A 13,733-nucleotide genomic window follows, 5' to 3' on the forward strand; every position below is an offset into this window, starting at 1 on the left:
ATATTCAAATATATTCAAAAAGATAACAATCTCTACATAATAAAATGTACATTACAATTAGGGCTGTCCCCAACAATAACGAAAATCTTGGTTGACCGAAAGTCGTGCGTTCTTTCAACTAATCGTTTGGTCGAATTATTTAAATGTGTATTTTTCCATAGCGCTATATAGACACACCCTATGTGTTTTAAGAAAATAATCTATATGTATTGAGCGTGGCTGATGCTTTAAATCAAATCAAAGTTTATTTGTCACGTGCGCCGAATACAACAGGTGTACAATGAAATGCTTACTTACAGGCTCTAACCAATAGTGCAAAAAAGGTATTAGGTGAACAATAGGTAAGTAAAGAAATAAAAACAACAGTAAAAAGAGTGAAAAACAGTAGCGAGGCTATATACAGTAGCGAGGCTATAAAAGTAGTGAGGCTACATACAGACACTGGTTAGTCAGGCTGATTGAGGTAGTATGTACATGTAGATGGTTGGTTAAAGTGACTATGCATATATGATGAAAAGAGAGTAGCAGTAGCGTAAAGAGGGGTTGGTGGTGGTGGGGGTGGGACACAATGCAGATAGCCCGGTTAGCCAATGTGCGGGAACACTGGTTGGTCGAGCCAATTGAGGGTAGTATGTACAAGAATGTATAGTTAAAGTGACTGTGCATATATGATAAATAGAGAGTAGCAGCAGCGTAAAAGAGGGATTGGGGGGGCACACAATGCAAATAGTCCGGGTAGCCATTTGATTACCTGTTCAGGAGTCTTGTGGCTTGGGGGTAAAAACTGTTGAGAAGACTTTTTGTCCTCGACTTGGCACTCCGGTAACGCTTGACATGTGGTAGTAGAGAGAACAGTCTATGACTGGGGTGGCTGGGGTCGTTGATTTTTAGGGCCTTCCTCTGACACCGCCTGGTGTAGAGGACCTGGATGGCAGGCAAGCTTAGCCCAGTGATGTACTGGGCCGTACGCACTACCCTCTGTAGTGCCTTGCGGTCGGAGGCTGAGCAATTGCCGTACCAGGCAGTGATGCAACCAGTCAGGATGATCTCGATGTTGCAGCTGTAGAACCTTTTGTTGATCTCAGGACCCATGCCAAATCTTTTTCGTTTCCAGAGGGGGAATAGGCATTGTCGTGCCCTCTTCACAACTGTCTTGGTGTGTTTTGACCATTCTAGTTTGTTGGTGATGTGGACAGCTCTCAACCTGCTCCACTACAGCCCCGATGATGAGAATGGGGGCGTACTCGGTCATCTTTTCCTGTAGTCCACAATCATCTCCTTTGTCTTGGTTACGTTGAGGGATATGTTGGTATTCTGGCCCCACCCGGCCAGGTCTCTAACCTCCTCCCTATAGGCTGTCTCGTCGTTTTTGGTGATCAGGCCTACCACTGTTGTGTCGTCTGCAAACTTAATGATGGTGTTGTGTCGATGTGGAGTCGTGCCTGCCATGCAGAAGTGGGTGAAGAAGGAGTAAAAGAGGGGACTGAGCATGCACCCCTAGGGGCTCCAGTGTTGAGGATCAGCATGGCAGCTGTGTTGCTACCTACCCTTGGGTTTCTGGAATAATGGTGTTGATGTGAGCCATTACCAACCTTTCAAAGCACTTCATGGCTACGGATGTGAGTGCTACGGTTCGGTAGTCATTTAGGCAGGTTGCCTTTGTGTTCTTGGACACAGGGACTATGGTGGTCTGCTTGAAACATGTTGGTATTACAGACTCAAGACACCTGCCAGTTGGTCAGCACATGCCCGGAGCACACGTCCTGGTAATCTGTCTGGCCCTGCAGCCTTGTGTATGTTGACCTGTTTAAAGGTCTTACTTACATCGGCTACGGAGAGCGTAATCAGACAGTCGTCCGGAACAGCTGATGCTCTCATGCATGCCTCAGTGTTGCTTGCCTCGAAGCGAGCATAGAAGTGATTTAGCTCATCTGGTAGGCTCGTGTCACTGGGCAGCTCGCGGCTATGCTTCCCTTTGTAGTCTGTAATAGTTTGCAAGCACTGCCACATAAGACGAGCGTCGGAGCCGGTGTAGTATGATTCAATCTTAGCCCTGTATTGACACTTTGCCTGTTTGATGGTTTGTCGCAGGGCATAGCAGGATTTCTTGTAAGCTTCCGGGTTAGAGTCCCGCACTTTGAAAGTGGCAGCTCTGCCCTTTAGCTCAGTGCGAATGTTACCTGTTACCATGGCTTCTGGTTTGGGTATGTACGTACAGTCACTGTGGGGACGACGTCCTCGATGCACTAATTGATAAAGCCAGTGACTGATGTGGTATACTCCTCAATGCCATCGGAAGAATCCCGGAGCATGTTCCAGTCTGTGATAGCAAAATAGTCCTGTAGTTTAGCATCTGCTTCATCTGACCACTTTTTTATAGACTGAGTCACTGGTGCCTCCTGCTTTAATTATTGCTTGTAAGCAGGAATCAGGAGGATAGAGTTGTGGTCGGATTTACCAAATGGAGGGCGAGGGAGAGCTTTGTACGCGTCTCTGTGTGTGGAGTACAGGTGATCTAGAAAAGTTTTCCCTCTGGTTGCACATTTAACATGTTGATAGAAATTTGGAAGAACTGATTTAAAGTCTCCGGCCACTAGGAGCGCTGCCGGTGGATGAGTGGTTTCCTGTTTGCTTATTTCCTTATACAGCTGACTGAGTGCGGTCTTACTGCCAGCATCTGTCTGTGGTGGTAAATAAACAGCCACGAAATGTATAGCTGATAACTCTCTAGGCAAGTAGTGTCGCCTGTACTTTAGCACAATATACTCTACTTCAGGCGAGCGAAATCTAGAGACTTCCTCAGATTTCGTGCACCAGCTGTTGTTTACAAATATGCACAGACCCCCCCTCCCCCTCGTCTTACCAGAGTGTGCTGTTCTGTCTTGCCGGTGCAGTGTATATCCTGCTAGCTGAATATCCATGTCGTCATTCAGCCACGATTCCGTGAAACATAGGATATTACAGTTTTTGATGTCCCGTTGGTAGGATATTCATGATCGTACCTCGTGTAATTTATTGTCCATTGACTGCACGTAATATTGACGGTAACGGCAGCTTACCCACTTCTGCGGGTCCTCACGAGGCATCCCGCTCTGTGTCCCCTGTACCTGCGTTTCTTCCTCTTGCAAATAATGGGGATGTTCGCCCTGTCGGGTGTTTGGCGAATGTCCTGTGCGTCTTGCTTGTTGAAGAAAAAATCTTCATCTAATCCGAGGTGAGTGATCGCTGTCCTGATATCCAGAAGCTCTTTTTTGCTGTAAGGTACGGTTGCAGAAACATTATGTACAAGCGCTCTGCTTGATGTTTAAGCGCTCTGTTTGATGAAATAAGATATAAATGACTCAAGAGGGAGCCAGAGACAAACATAACCAGAAAAAAAGTGACCTGACCATTCTCCCGCTCCTGATGGTTTTGCCGATTCTGTCGTTACTCTCTTGAAGTTGCTGGTAACAGGCTACACAAAGACTCTTCGACCTTTGTGGAATGCCAATGTGGAATGCCAATTCATCTCACCATTTCTACCAATCTGTGTGCCAGTTATGGTTTTCATATGCACATTTTCATGGAACAGTTTCATTTAATTTCTAATAATGTCTTCCTATCTCAAAATCATTGTCATGTGTTTAATCAAAATTCTGTCAATCTAAATAACATTTCCAATGGATCAGACCATGACATTTTTCCCTTCACCCTGAGGGGTTATCGAAAGGGGGAGAGCTGAAAAAAAATAATCAAATACTTTGAGGAATGATTGTCCAAAGAAAAGACAATGACTAAATTGACAAAACTCATAAATTGAATGAAATAAACCAAAACTTGTTTCTCACAAGTGTAGCATAGGTTTTGCATTTTGCAGAGGCCAAATCAAGCTCCATACCGCATCACCTTGTGCCTCTCAAATGAGAGCTCCATATAGCTCCTCATTGATATGATTGGTTGACGGTAGGTGAGGGTGAGCGGTCTTGTATAAACACAAACTCACTTCCTTGACAACTTCCTTTACAACAGCTCTGCTCCGCAAAGCGGAAAAAGTTTGTTTACTCTGACTTCCGCAGAGGCCGCGTCGCAGTAAATGCTGATTGACCAAGCTGCACCTTTTAGACACACTCCCCTTCTTCTTGGACTGTGTCATCCCCGCGGCCTCTGCAATGGATTAGTCTTGGACTCCACAATGGATTCGTTCAATGAAATGGGCGCAAATAAGACAGGTATCTTATGTGCCATAATCCTATATATATATATATACAGTGGGGAGAACAAGTATTTGATACACTGCCGATTTTGCAGGTTTTCCTACTTACAAAGCATGTGGAGGTCTGTAATTTTTATCATAGGTACACTTCAACTGTGAGAGACGGAATCTAAAACAAAAATCCAGAAAATCACATTGTATGATTTTTAAGTAATTAATTTGCATTTTATTGCATGACATAAGTATTTGATACATCAGAAAAGCAGACCTTAATATTTGGTACAGAAACCTTTGTTTGCAATTACAGAGATCATACGTTTCCTGTAGTTCTTGACCAGGTTTGCACACACTGCAGCAGGGATTTTGGCCCACTCCTCCATACAGACCTTCTCTAGATCCTTCAGGTTTCGGGGCTGTCGCTGGGCAATACGGACTTTCAGCTCCCTCCAAAGATTTTCTATTGGGTTCAGGTCTGGAGACTGGCTAGGCCACTCCAGGACCTTGAGATGCTTCTTACGGAGCCACTCCTTAGTTGCCCTGGCTGTGTGTTTCGGGTTGTTGTCATGCTGGAAGACTCAGCCACGACCCATCTTCAATGCTCTTACTGAGGGAAGGAGGTTGTTGGCCAAGATCTCGCGATACATGGCCCCATCCATCCTCCCCTCAATACGGTGAAGTCGCCCTGTCCCCTTTGCAGAAAAGCATCCCCAAAGAATGATGTTTCCACCTCCATGCTTCACGGTTGGGATGGTGTTCTTGGTTGTCCTCATCCTTCTTCTTCCTCCAAACACGGCGAGTGGAGTTTAGACCAAAAGGCTCTATTTTTGTCTCATCAGACCACATGACCTTCTCCCATTCCTCCTCTGGATCATCCAGATGGTCATTGGCAAACTTCAGACAGGCCTGGACATGCGCTGGCTTGAGCAGGGGGACCTTGCGTGCGCTGCAGGATTTTAATCTGTGACGGCGTAGTGTGTTACTAATGGTTTTCTTTGAGACTGTGGTCCCAGCTCTCTTCAGGTCATTGACCAGGTCCTGCAGTGTAGTTCTGGGCTGATCCCTCACCTTCCTCATGATCATTGATGCCCCACGAGGTGAGATCTTGCATGGAGCCCCAGACCGAGGGTGATTGACTGTCATCTTCAACTTCTTCCATTTTCTAATAATTGCGCCAACAGTTGTTGCCTTCTCACCAAGCTGCTTGCCTATTGTCCTGTAGCCCATCCCAGCCTTGTGCAGGTCTACAATTTTATCCCTGATGTCCTTACACAGCTCTCTGGTCTTGGCCATTGTGGAGAGGTTGGAGTCTGTTTGATTGAGTGTGTGGACAGGTGTCTTTTATACAGGTAACGAGTTCAAACAGGTGCAGTTAATACAGGTAATGAGTGGAGAACAGGAGGGCTTCTTAAAGAAAAACTAACAGGTCTGTGAGAGCCGGAATTCGTACTGGTTGGTAGGTGATCAAATACTTATGTCATGCAATAAAATGCAAATTAATTACTTAAAAATCATACAATGTGATTTTCTGGATTTTTGTTTTAGATTCCGTCTCTCACAGTTGAAGTGTACCTATGATAAAAATTACAGACCTCTACATGCTTTGTAAGTAGGAAAACCTGCAAAATCGGCAGTGTATCAAATACTTGTTCTCCCCACTGTATATATATACAGTATATATTTGCTACTGCTCAACTAAAAAAAATCTTGTTTGACCAACAGCCTATTGACCAAACAATCGACCAGTCGACGAATTGGGGTCAGCTCTAATTGCAATCAAGGTGAAACTTTCCTGGAGCAGGACATATTGACTACTACTTTGCGTATCTCTTTGGACTGAAGGCCGTATATGATGGGGTTCAGGCTCCCGGGGATGATATGGAAGAGCAGGGCTGCCACCTTCCTGTAGTCTGAGTACTGAGGAAAACGGTGCAGGATGATGATGATGGAACCACTAATCAGCATGATCATGTACACAGTCAGATGTGTGCTGCAGGTCTTCAGGGCCTTACTGTTCATAGCCTTGTTCTTCCTGGTAAGGCACTCGGCTGCGATCTTCATGTAGGTCAGTGCGATGCTGCCAATTGAGGAGACGAAGAGGACAACGGTGAAGGTGAGGCCATACATGTTGTTGATCAACACACTCTCGCAGGAGAGCTTGAATAACGAGGCGTTATCGCAGAAAGGGTTTAATATCATCGACCTGCAGCGTGACAGGCGGATAGTGAGGCCCAGCAGGATCCCCACTAAGACTATGGCCACCCCCCAGGCAGACACAGACAACCTTATAACCATTTTGTTGGTCATGATGGTGGAATATCGCAGGGGGTTGCAGATGGCCACATACCTATCAAAGGCCATGATCATCAGTATTGTATGAGAGGTCGTCCCAAACATTTGTGTGCAGAAGGCCTGGACCACACACTCTGAGTAGGTAATGTAGCGCTCAGAGGCAGGGACGAGGATGTCTGCCAGCAGACGGGGGAACGTGATGGAGTTGCCGATGATGTCGTTGAAGGACAGGTTACAGAAGAGGATGTACATGGGCTGGTGCAGGCTCTTCTCCATGGAGATGAGGACCACTATTCCCACATTGGTAAACATGATGATGACGTAGGAGAAGAAGAGGATGATAAAGACAGGGTACATGGTCTCCTCCGTTACCTTTAACCCCTCCAGCTGGAGCATGTAGCTGTTGTAGGTCAGGTTAAACATCGAATGTCTGAGAGAGGAGGAGAGGAAAGAGAGAAAAGATGTGAAACACATTGTGTCACACCGAGGCCCAGACAAATGTAAAGGTAAAAGGATAGATAGTGTCGTCTGAAAATATTATATAATAGAAGTTCATTGTACAACAATTGCTAGAATTAAAGCCATGATCATAAAATCAAAGACATATGTCGATTTCCTATTGAAAAGGACTCCTCAAATGACAAACCAAATGGGATTGTAGCCTAGGGAGTCTGCTGTTTCTGCATTAAACAATGAGACCTCCCACTGGGCACAAACTGGTTGAATCAACGTCGTTTCCACATCATTTAAACCCCAAAAATCTATTTGATGATGTTGATTCAACCTGGAAAACTGATTGGATTTGAAAAAAGTAATCAACGTAAGGGCATTTCTTCTTTTTTTCACAGACCTTTTAACCTAAATCCAATGACATGGTTAAATGTTTTCTGGATTTCATGTTGAATTTCATGTTAGTTAATCAAAACTAGTCTTGAACTGACATCTGTGCCCAGTGGGATTGGCTTCAATCTAAGGCGCTATAAATCAGCGCTCTATACCAGACTTTTAAAGGTAATTTACGCTTGAGCGTTTACCATGAATCCAAGCTCTGTGAATGTTGGGGAAAATTCCATTAAGGTGCATTGTCGGCTGTCTAGTGAGCTTCTCTATAACGCTCCTTGCATTGAATCCCAGCCAACATTTTCTTTTTATCAAGATAATGCATGATATAATGGCTGAAGAAGAAACAGACTGGCACCTAGGCTGAAGGTATGGGGAGTGGAAGTTCACTGCATATCAATGATCACGATATCAGCCATAATTGTAACTTCAAGGACATATATGAGGATTTTTTCTGAGTCCTCAGATCAGCTTGTTTATAACTGTAAAACCATCCTCTAACAGAGCTTTAGAGTTATACACATACTCTTACTACCTTATTAATTCCTCAAACTCATCTAAAATACATTTGACTTTACATTTAGCATAAATAAACTTGTATCCAGAGTGGCTTATCATAATTGTATTAAACGTAGGATAATGAAACAACATAGCACCATGATAACAAATAAAACATTCAAAATAGGAAAATCTGAAAATACTTTGAAAACCTCTTAATCGGCACCTTGCTTTTTCCCCGATCCTTCAGTTCTCAATCTGTAGATGAACCTGGTGTCGATATCTCACCTACCTTTATGAGTCTATAACTAAGCAGGTTCTGCTACCTTCTATCATTTTATAGGACTCAACCTCTCTTTTTCTGTCAGGGGAGCCACAGTCAGCACCTCAGATAATGTTGCTATGAGGCATCAACAAAAGTGCCATGGTAATGGTCAGGTCCTTACCCCCATGAATTCATACAGTGCTATAAGTTTTTTTTCTTCTCTTAAACTAGCTGTTTATGATTGATTGAACAACACCCAGAGTCATTGTGAACTAATGGACCCATAATTAAGGCGCTTACACAAGAAGTGAATTTGTCAATATAAAGACTCTAAAGCTCTGCCCGCAAACAGGGGACATCCTAAGGACATTCGGCAAAGTTCCCATTAGGTCCCTTTAAGGGTTTCGGCAAAACATTAAAACATGAAGTTAACCTCCGGACCATCCCTGCAAATAAAAATGAGTCGCTAGGACGTCCCCGGAATGTCACAAAATGGTCGCCTAAAGTTTCCAGGGCCTTGTGTCATGGTTGCTTGGAGGTTTTGTCTAGTTCCCGGTTTGTCCCAAGGACATTTTTAGGATGTTCTTGGTACATAGTGTCATGGTCCCCTGGGGGTTTTGTCTAATTCCCGGTTTGTCCTGGGGACGTTTTTAGAACGTTATTGGGACATTGTGTCATGGTCCCCTGGAGGTTTTTGTCTAATACCTGGCTTGTTCCGGGGAGGTCACCTCGCAATAAAATGTTCAGTCCCCCAACAAAGGTCTACCCAGGGTATGCAAACCCTAGATTCATTACACATCATCCCTTGTTACTGTTGCCAAGCCCATCAAGGCCATGATTGGTAAATCACTGATCCAATCACAGCTCTTTTGGCAATGTTAAGGACACCCACAACAGCACTTTTAACATAGTGTTTTCAATGTACATATTTGACGTACATGATTACAATGTGTATGTTTATTCATACAGAAATTATTATTCCACATGTCCCCACCTCACAGCATTCCAAACTTCCTGCTACGTCACCATATCTGTATCAATGACTGATTTCACCTGTATTCCTACACTTTGCACTTCATAGTAAAACTCAGCTCTGTAAAAAATCAAGAAAAACTATATTTATCATAGTGATTCAGGAGTAACATTAAAACAGAATTATATTTCCCACCAACATTTGACAACTATACTAAAAACCCAAACTCAAATTGCTGAAAGTCTATGAAATCAATGATGAGAGAATAGAAAGATTAACTGAGGACTAAAATAGCACAGAGTTTGGGTTTTTGGCACTATTTTGCTAAGTGCAGAGATGTATTATAGGTAATGAATGTGTTTGGGACTTTAGAAATTCAACAGACTTTGGAGCGCAGCAGAAAGATCAGCATTCCCCAAATCCAAAGGTTGTGTGTTCAAATCCCAAGTGGTCTCATATTGAAAAGTAAGTACCAAGTGATCATGTCAAATTGTAATCATATTGTCATTGATTAAAGGCTTTTACACTATTTTAGCTGAACAGTCTACCACTTATAATTACTTTACTTATAATGGTTTATAAGTAAAGGCACAAAGCCGGGAACTAGATAAAACCTCCAGGGAACCATGACACCACACCCAAAGAACATCCTAAAAACGTCCCCGGGGACATCCGCAGGACAAACAGGAAACTAGACAAAACCTCTAAAGGACCATGACACAACGTCCTGACCACTTTAGGTGACCAATACATAACATTCCGGGGGATGTCCTAATGACTAATTTTGTCTTCAGGGACGTTCCCCTGGGAAGATCACATGACATCCTAATGACTAGTAAAATAAAGTCCTGAGAACATCCTAAAAAGGTACTGGCATGGTCCTCAATGACGTACTGATGACTTACAGGGAAATAGACAAAGGTCCCCCAGAGAACGTTCCCTTGGGAGCATCATACAAAATCCCCTTGACCATCATGAAACGTCCCCTTTTGGTCATTGAATGTCCCATGGATAACGTCCTATCAGAACCAAATAGGAACCTTTTCATAATGTTCCCTAATGGACATCAAAATACCTTATTATAACATTATGCTGCGACCAAATAAGGCCGCTCATTAACCTGGAATTACAAGAACGAAACATATATCACAGAGCGATATATTTTAGCGTGAATGCTGCAGCCGACGCAAACTCTGCAGCGCACTCTTACCCACCATCTCGTGTGAAAATACATTGGCTGGGAAACGGCTACACATTGGCCGGTAAACAGTTGCTGGCTCGGCAGGAAACTCGCTATTTGAAGGCTGATATCAAATCAAATCAAATTGTATTAGTCACATTCGCCGAATACAAAAGGTATTCAGTGAAACAGTGAAATGCCTACTTACGAGCCCCTAAACAACAATGCAGTTAAACAAAATACAGGTAAGAATAAGAGATAAAAGTAACAAGTAATTAAAGAGCAGCAGTGAAATAACAATAGCGAGACTATATACAGGGGGGTACCGAAACAGAGTCAATGTGCGGGGGAACCTGTTATTTGAGGTAGTATGTACATGTAGGTAGAGTTATTAAAGTGACTATGCGTAGATGACAACAGAATAGCAGTGGTGTAAAGCGGGGGGGGGGGGGGGCAGTGCAAATAGTGCAAATAGTTTGGGTAGCCATTTGACTAGATGTTCAGGAGTCTTATGGCTTGGGGGTAGAAGCTGTTTAGATGCCTCTTGGACCTAGACTTGGCGCTCCGGTACCGCTTGCCATGTGGTCGGAGGTCGGTCGGAGGTCGGAGGGCGAGCAGTTGCCATAGCAGGTAGTGATGCAACCAGTCAGGATGCTCTCGATGGTGCAGCTGTAGAACCTTTTGAGGATCTGAGGACCCATGACAAATCTTTTCAGTCTCCTGAGGGGGAATAGGTTTTGTCATGCCCTCTTCACGACTGTCTTGGTGTGCTTGGGCCATGTTAGTTTGTTGGTGATGTGGACCAAGGAACTTGAAGCTCTCAACCTGCTCTACTGCAGCCCCGTCAATGAGAATGGGGGCGTGCTCGGTCGTCTTTTTCCTGTGGTCCACCATCATCTCCTTTGTCTTGATCATGTTGAGGGAGAAGATGATGTCCTGGCACCACACGGCCAGGTTTCTGACCTCCTCCCTATAGGCTGTCTCATCGTTGTCTGTGATCAGGCCTACCACTGTTGTGTCATTGGCAAACTTAATGATGCTGTTGGAGTCGTGCCTGGCCGTGCTATCATGAGTGAACAGGAAGAACACGAGGGGACTGAGTACGCACCCCTGAGGGGCCCCCGTGTTGAGGATCAGCGTGGCTGATGTGTTGTTACCTACCCTTACACCAAGGGGATCCAGTTGCAGAGGGAGGTGTTTAGTCCCAGGATCCTTAGCTTAGTGATGAGCTTTGAGGGTGAACTATGGTGTTGAACGCTGATCTGTAGTCAATGAATAGCATTCTCACATAGCTGTTCCTTTTGTACAGGTGGGACAGGGCAGTGTGGAGTGCAATGGAGATTGCATCATCTGTGGATTTGTTTGGGAGGTATGCAAATTGGAGTGGGTCTAGGGTTTCTGGGATGATGGTGTTAATGTGAGCCATGTCCAGCCTTTCAAAGCACTTCATGGCTACAGACGTGAGTGCTACGGGTCGGTAGTCATTTAGGCAAATTACCTTAGTGTTCTTTTTTTCACACCTTTATTTAACCAGGTAGGCTAGTTGAGAACAAGTTCTCATTTACAACTGCGACCTGGCGAAGATAAAACAAAGCAGTGCGACACAAACAACAACACAGAGTTACACATGGAATAAACAAACGTACAGTCAATAAAAAAAGTATATATACAGTGTGCTAATGAGGTAAGATAAGGGAGGTAAGGAAATAAATAGACCATAGTGGCGAAATAATTACAATTTAGCAATTAAACACTGGAGTGATAGATGTGCAGAAGATGAGTGTGCAAGTAGAGATACTGGGGTGCAAAGGAACAAAAAAAGAATAATAACAGTATGGGGATGAGGTAGTTGGATGGGCTATTTACAGATGGGCTATGTACAGGTGCAGTGATCTGTGAACTGCTCTGACAGCTGGTGCTTAAAGCTAGTGAGGGAGATATGAGTCTCCAGCTTCAGTGATTTTTGCAATTTGTTCCAGTCATTTGCAGCAGAGAACCGGAAGGAAAGGCGGCCAAAACAGGAATTTGCTTTGGAGGTGACCAGTGAAATATACCTGCTGGAGCGCATGCTACGGGTGGGTGCTGCTATGGTGACCAGTGAGCTGAGATAAGGCGGGGCTTTACCGAGCAAGACTTATAGATGACCCGGAGCCAGTGGGTTTGGCAACGAATATGAAGCGAGGGCCAGCCAACGAGAGCATACAGGTCGCAGTGGTGGGTAGTATATGGGGCTTTGGTGACAAAACGGATGGCACTGATAGACTGCATCCAATTTGCTGAGTAGAGTGTTGGAGGCTATTAGTCATGACTCATGACCATCGGTGTGGCGGTAATATGTCACTGTAACAGCCCTAGTAGCACCCTACATCGCTCTGGGTTATCCCATTCCAGCAGAACACTACTCCCCTCCGGGCCTAGGCATGCCCTATCCCAATCCAGCAGCGCCATACACTCCTCCGGACCAGACATCACCCTACCATGCGCCTGCTTTGCCACTTTGCATGGACAGCTGATTGCCTCCTCACATGGCATCCCAAAACCGTTGTTGCCCCATTTTGAGAGTGGCAGAGAGAGTGACTTTGCCCTCCTCCAAATGGTCCTAGACAACCCGATGAGCAAGTTCAGATGTTCAGATGTGGATCCCATGTCGACCGACTCTTAAGCAAGATGCCACGGACCTACTGGAATTCCATCGTAGAGTATTGCTTTACTCACAGCATTCTCTAGACAGGCATGGACCAAACGTACACCTTATCTGACCTGGCAGCCTGGTTGCAGAGGAAGTCCCAGGTTAAGTGGGAGAGCTGCGGCCCTCTACAAATATGACATGCCCGTGCCAGCAAAGAAAACCAGCATTCCTCTTCTTGACCAAAAGAGAGATACACTTCGATCTACTTCAACTCTAGCAAAGACCCCAGCTCTTAGGAGCCTGCATCATCCAATCCCCCTTCCAAGCCATACTCTCCTCACTGTGACATCAAACACTACCTCACCATCTGTCCCGAGTTCAAGAAGTTGAACACAGGACAGATCATTGAGTGGATAAAGGATAGACAACAGTGTTGGAAGTGCGGACTATCCCACAAACTAGAGGCTTGCCACCTCAGACGACCCTACAAGAAATGCAACGAGCTGCACCTAACGGTGCTTCAATATTCCATCCACCAAGACCAGAAGAGTGTTCTCATGATGAGTGTACTTACTACAAATGTGTACCAAGATGGACCAATATTATGAAAATACAATCAAATCAAATGCCATTAGCCATGAAAAAGATTTTTGGTGGTGACAGCTGTTCTTCTCCTTCATCAGAAGAAAATTCTAAATTGCAACGGCTGCTCTGTCAGTTGAAGGCGGGCTGGGGCTATTTTTGAAATACACACAGCTAAACTTACTATGTTTCGTAAGTGACAGGTAGGCTATACCTCAAGAGCTGCACAATTTATTTTAAACTACAACTCAATTATTTAACTTTTGCATTCAAACTCCACTTTGG

General features: G+C 44.5%; 1 protein-coding gene across 1 annotated transcript; it reads right to left on the reverse strand.

The window, feature by feature from the left end:
- Positions 1–5,965: 5,965 nt before the first annotated feature.
- On the reverse strand, positions 5,966–6,991 carry LOC139568305 (olfactory receptor 8G17-like). The gene has a single exon (XM_071390059.1). The coding sequence runs from the start codon at positions 6,953–6,955 to the stop codon at positions 5,966–5,968; it is 990 nt and encodes a 329-aa protein (XP_071246160.1). The 5' UTR covers positions 6,956–6,991.
- Between the last annotated feature and the right edge of the window lie 6,742 nt (positions 6,992–13,733).

The sequence above is a fragment of the Salvelinus alpinus genome, chromosome 1 (assembly GCF_045679555.1).
Source record: "Salvelinus alpinus chromosome 1, SLU_Salpinus.1, whole genome shotgun sequence".
Classification (NCBI taxonomy): Eukaryota; Metazoa; Chordata; class Actinopteri; order Salmoniformes; family Salmonidae; genus Salvelinus; species Salvelinus alpinus.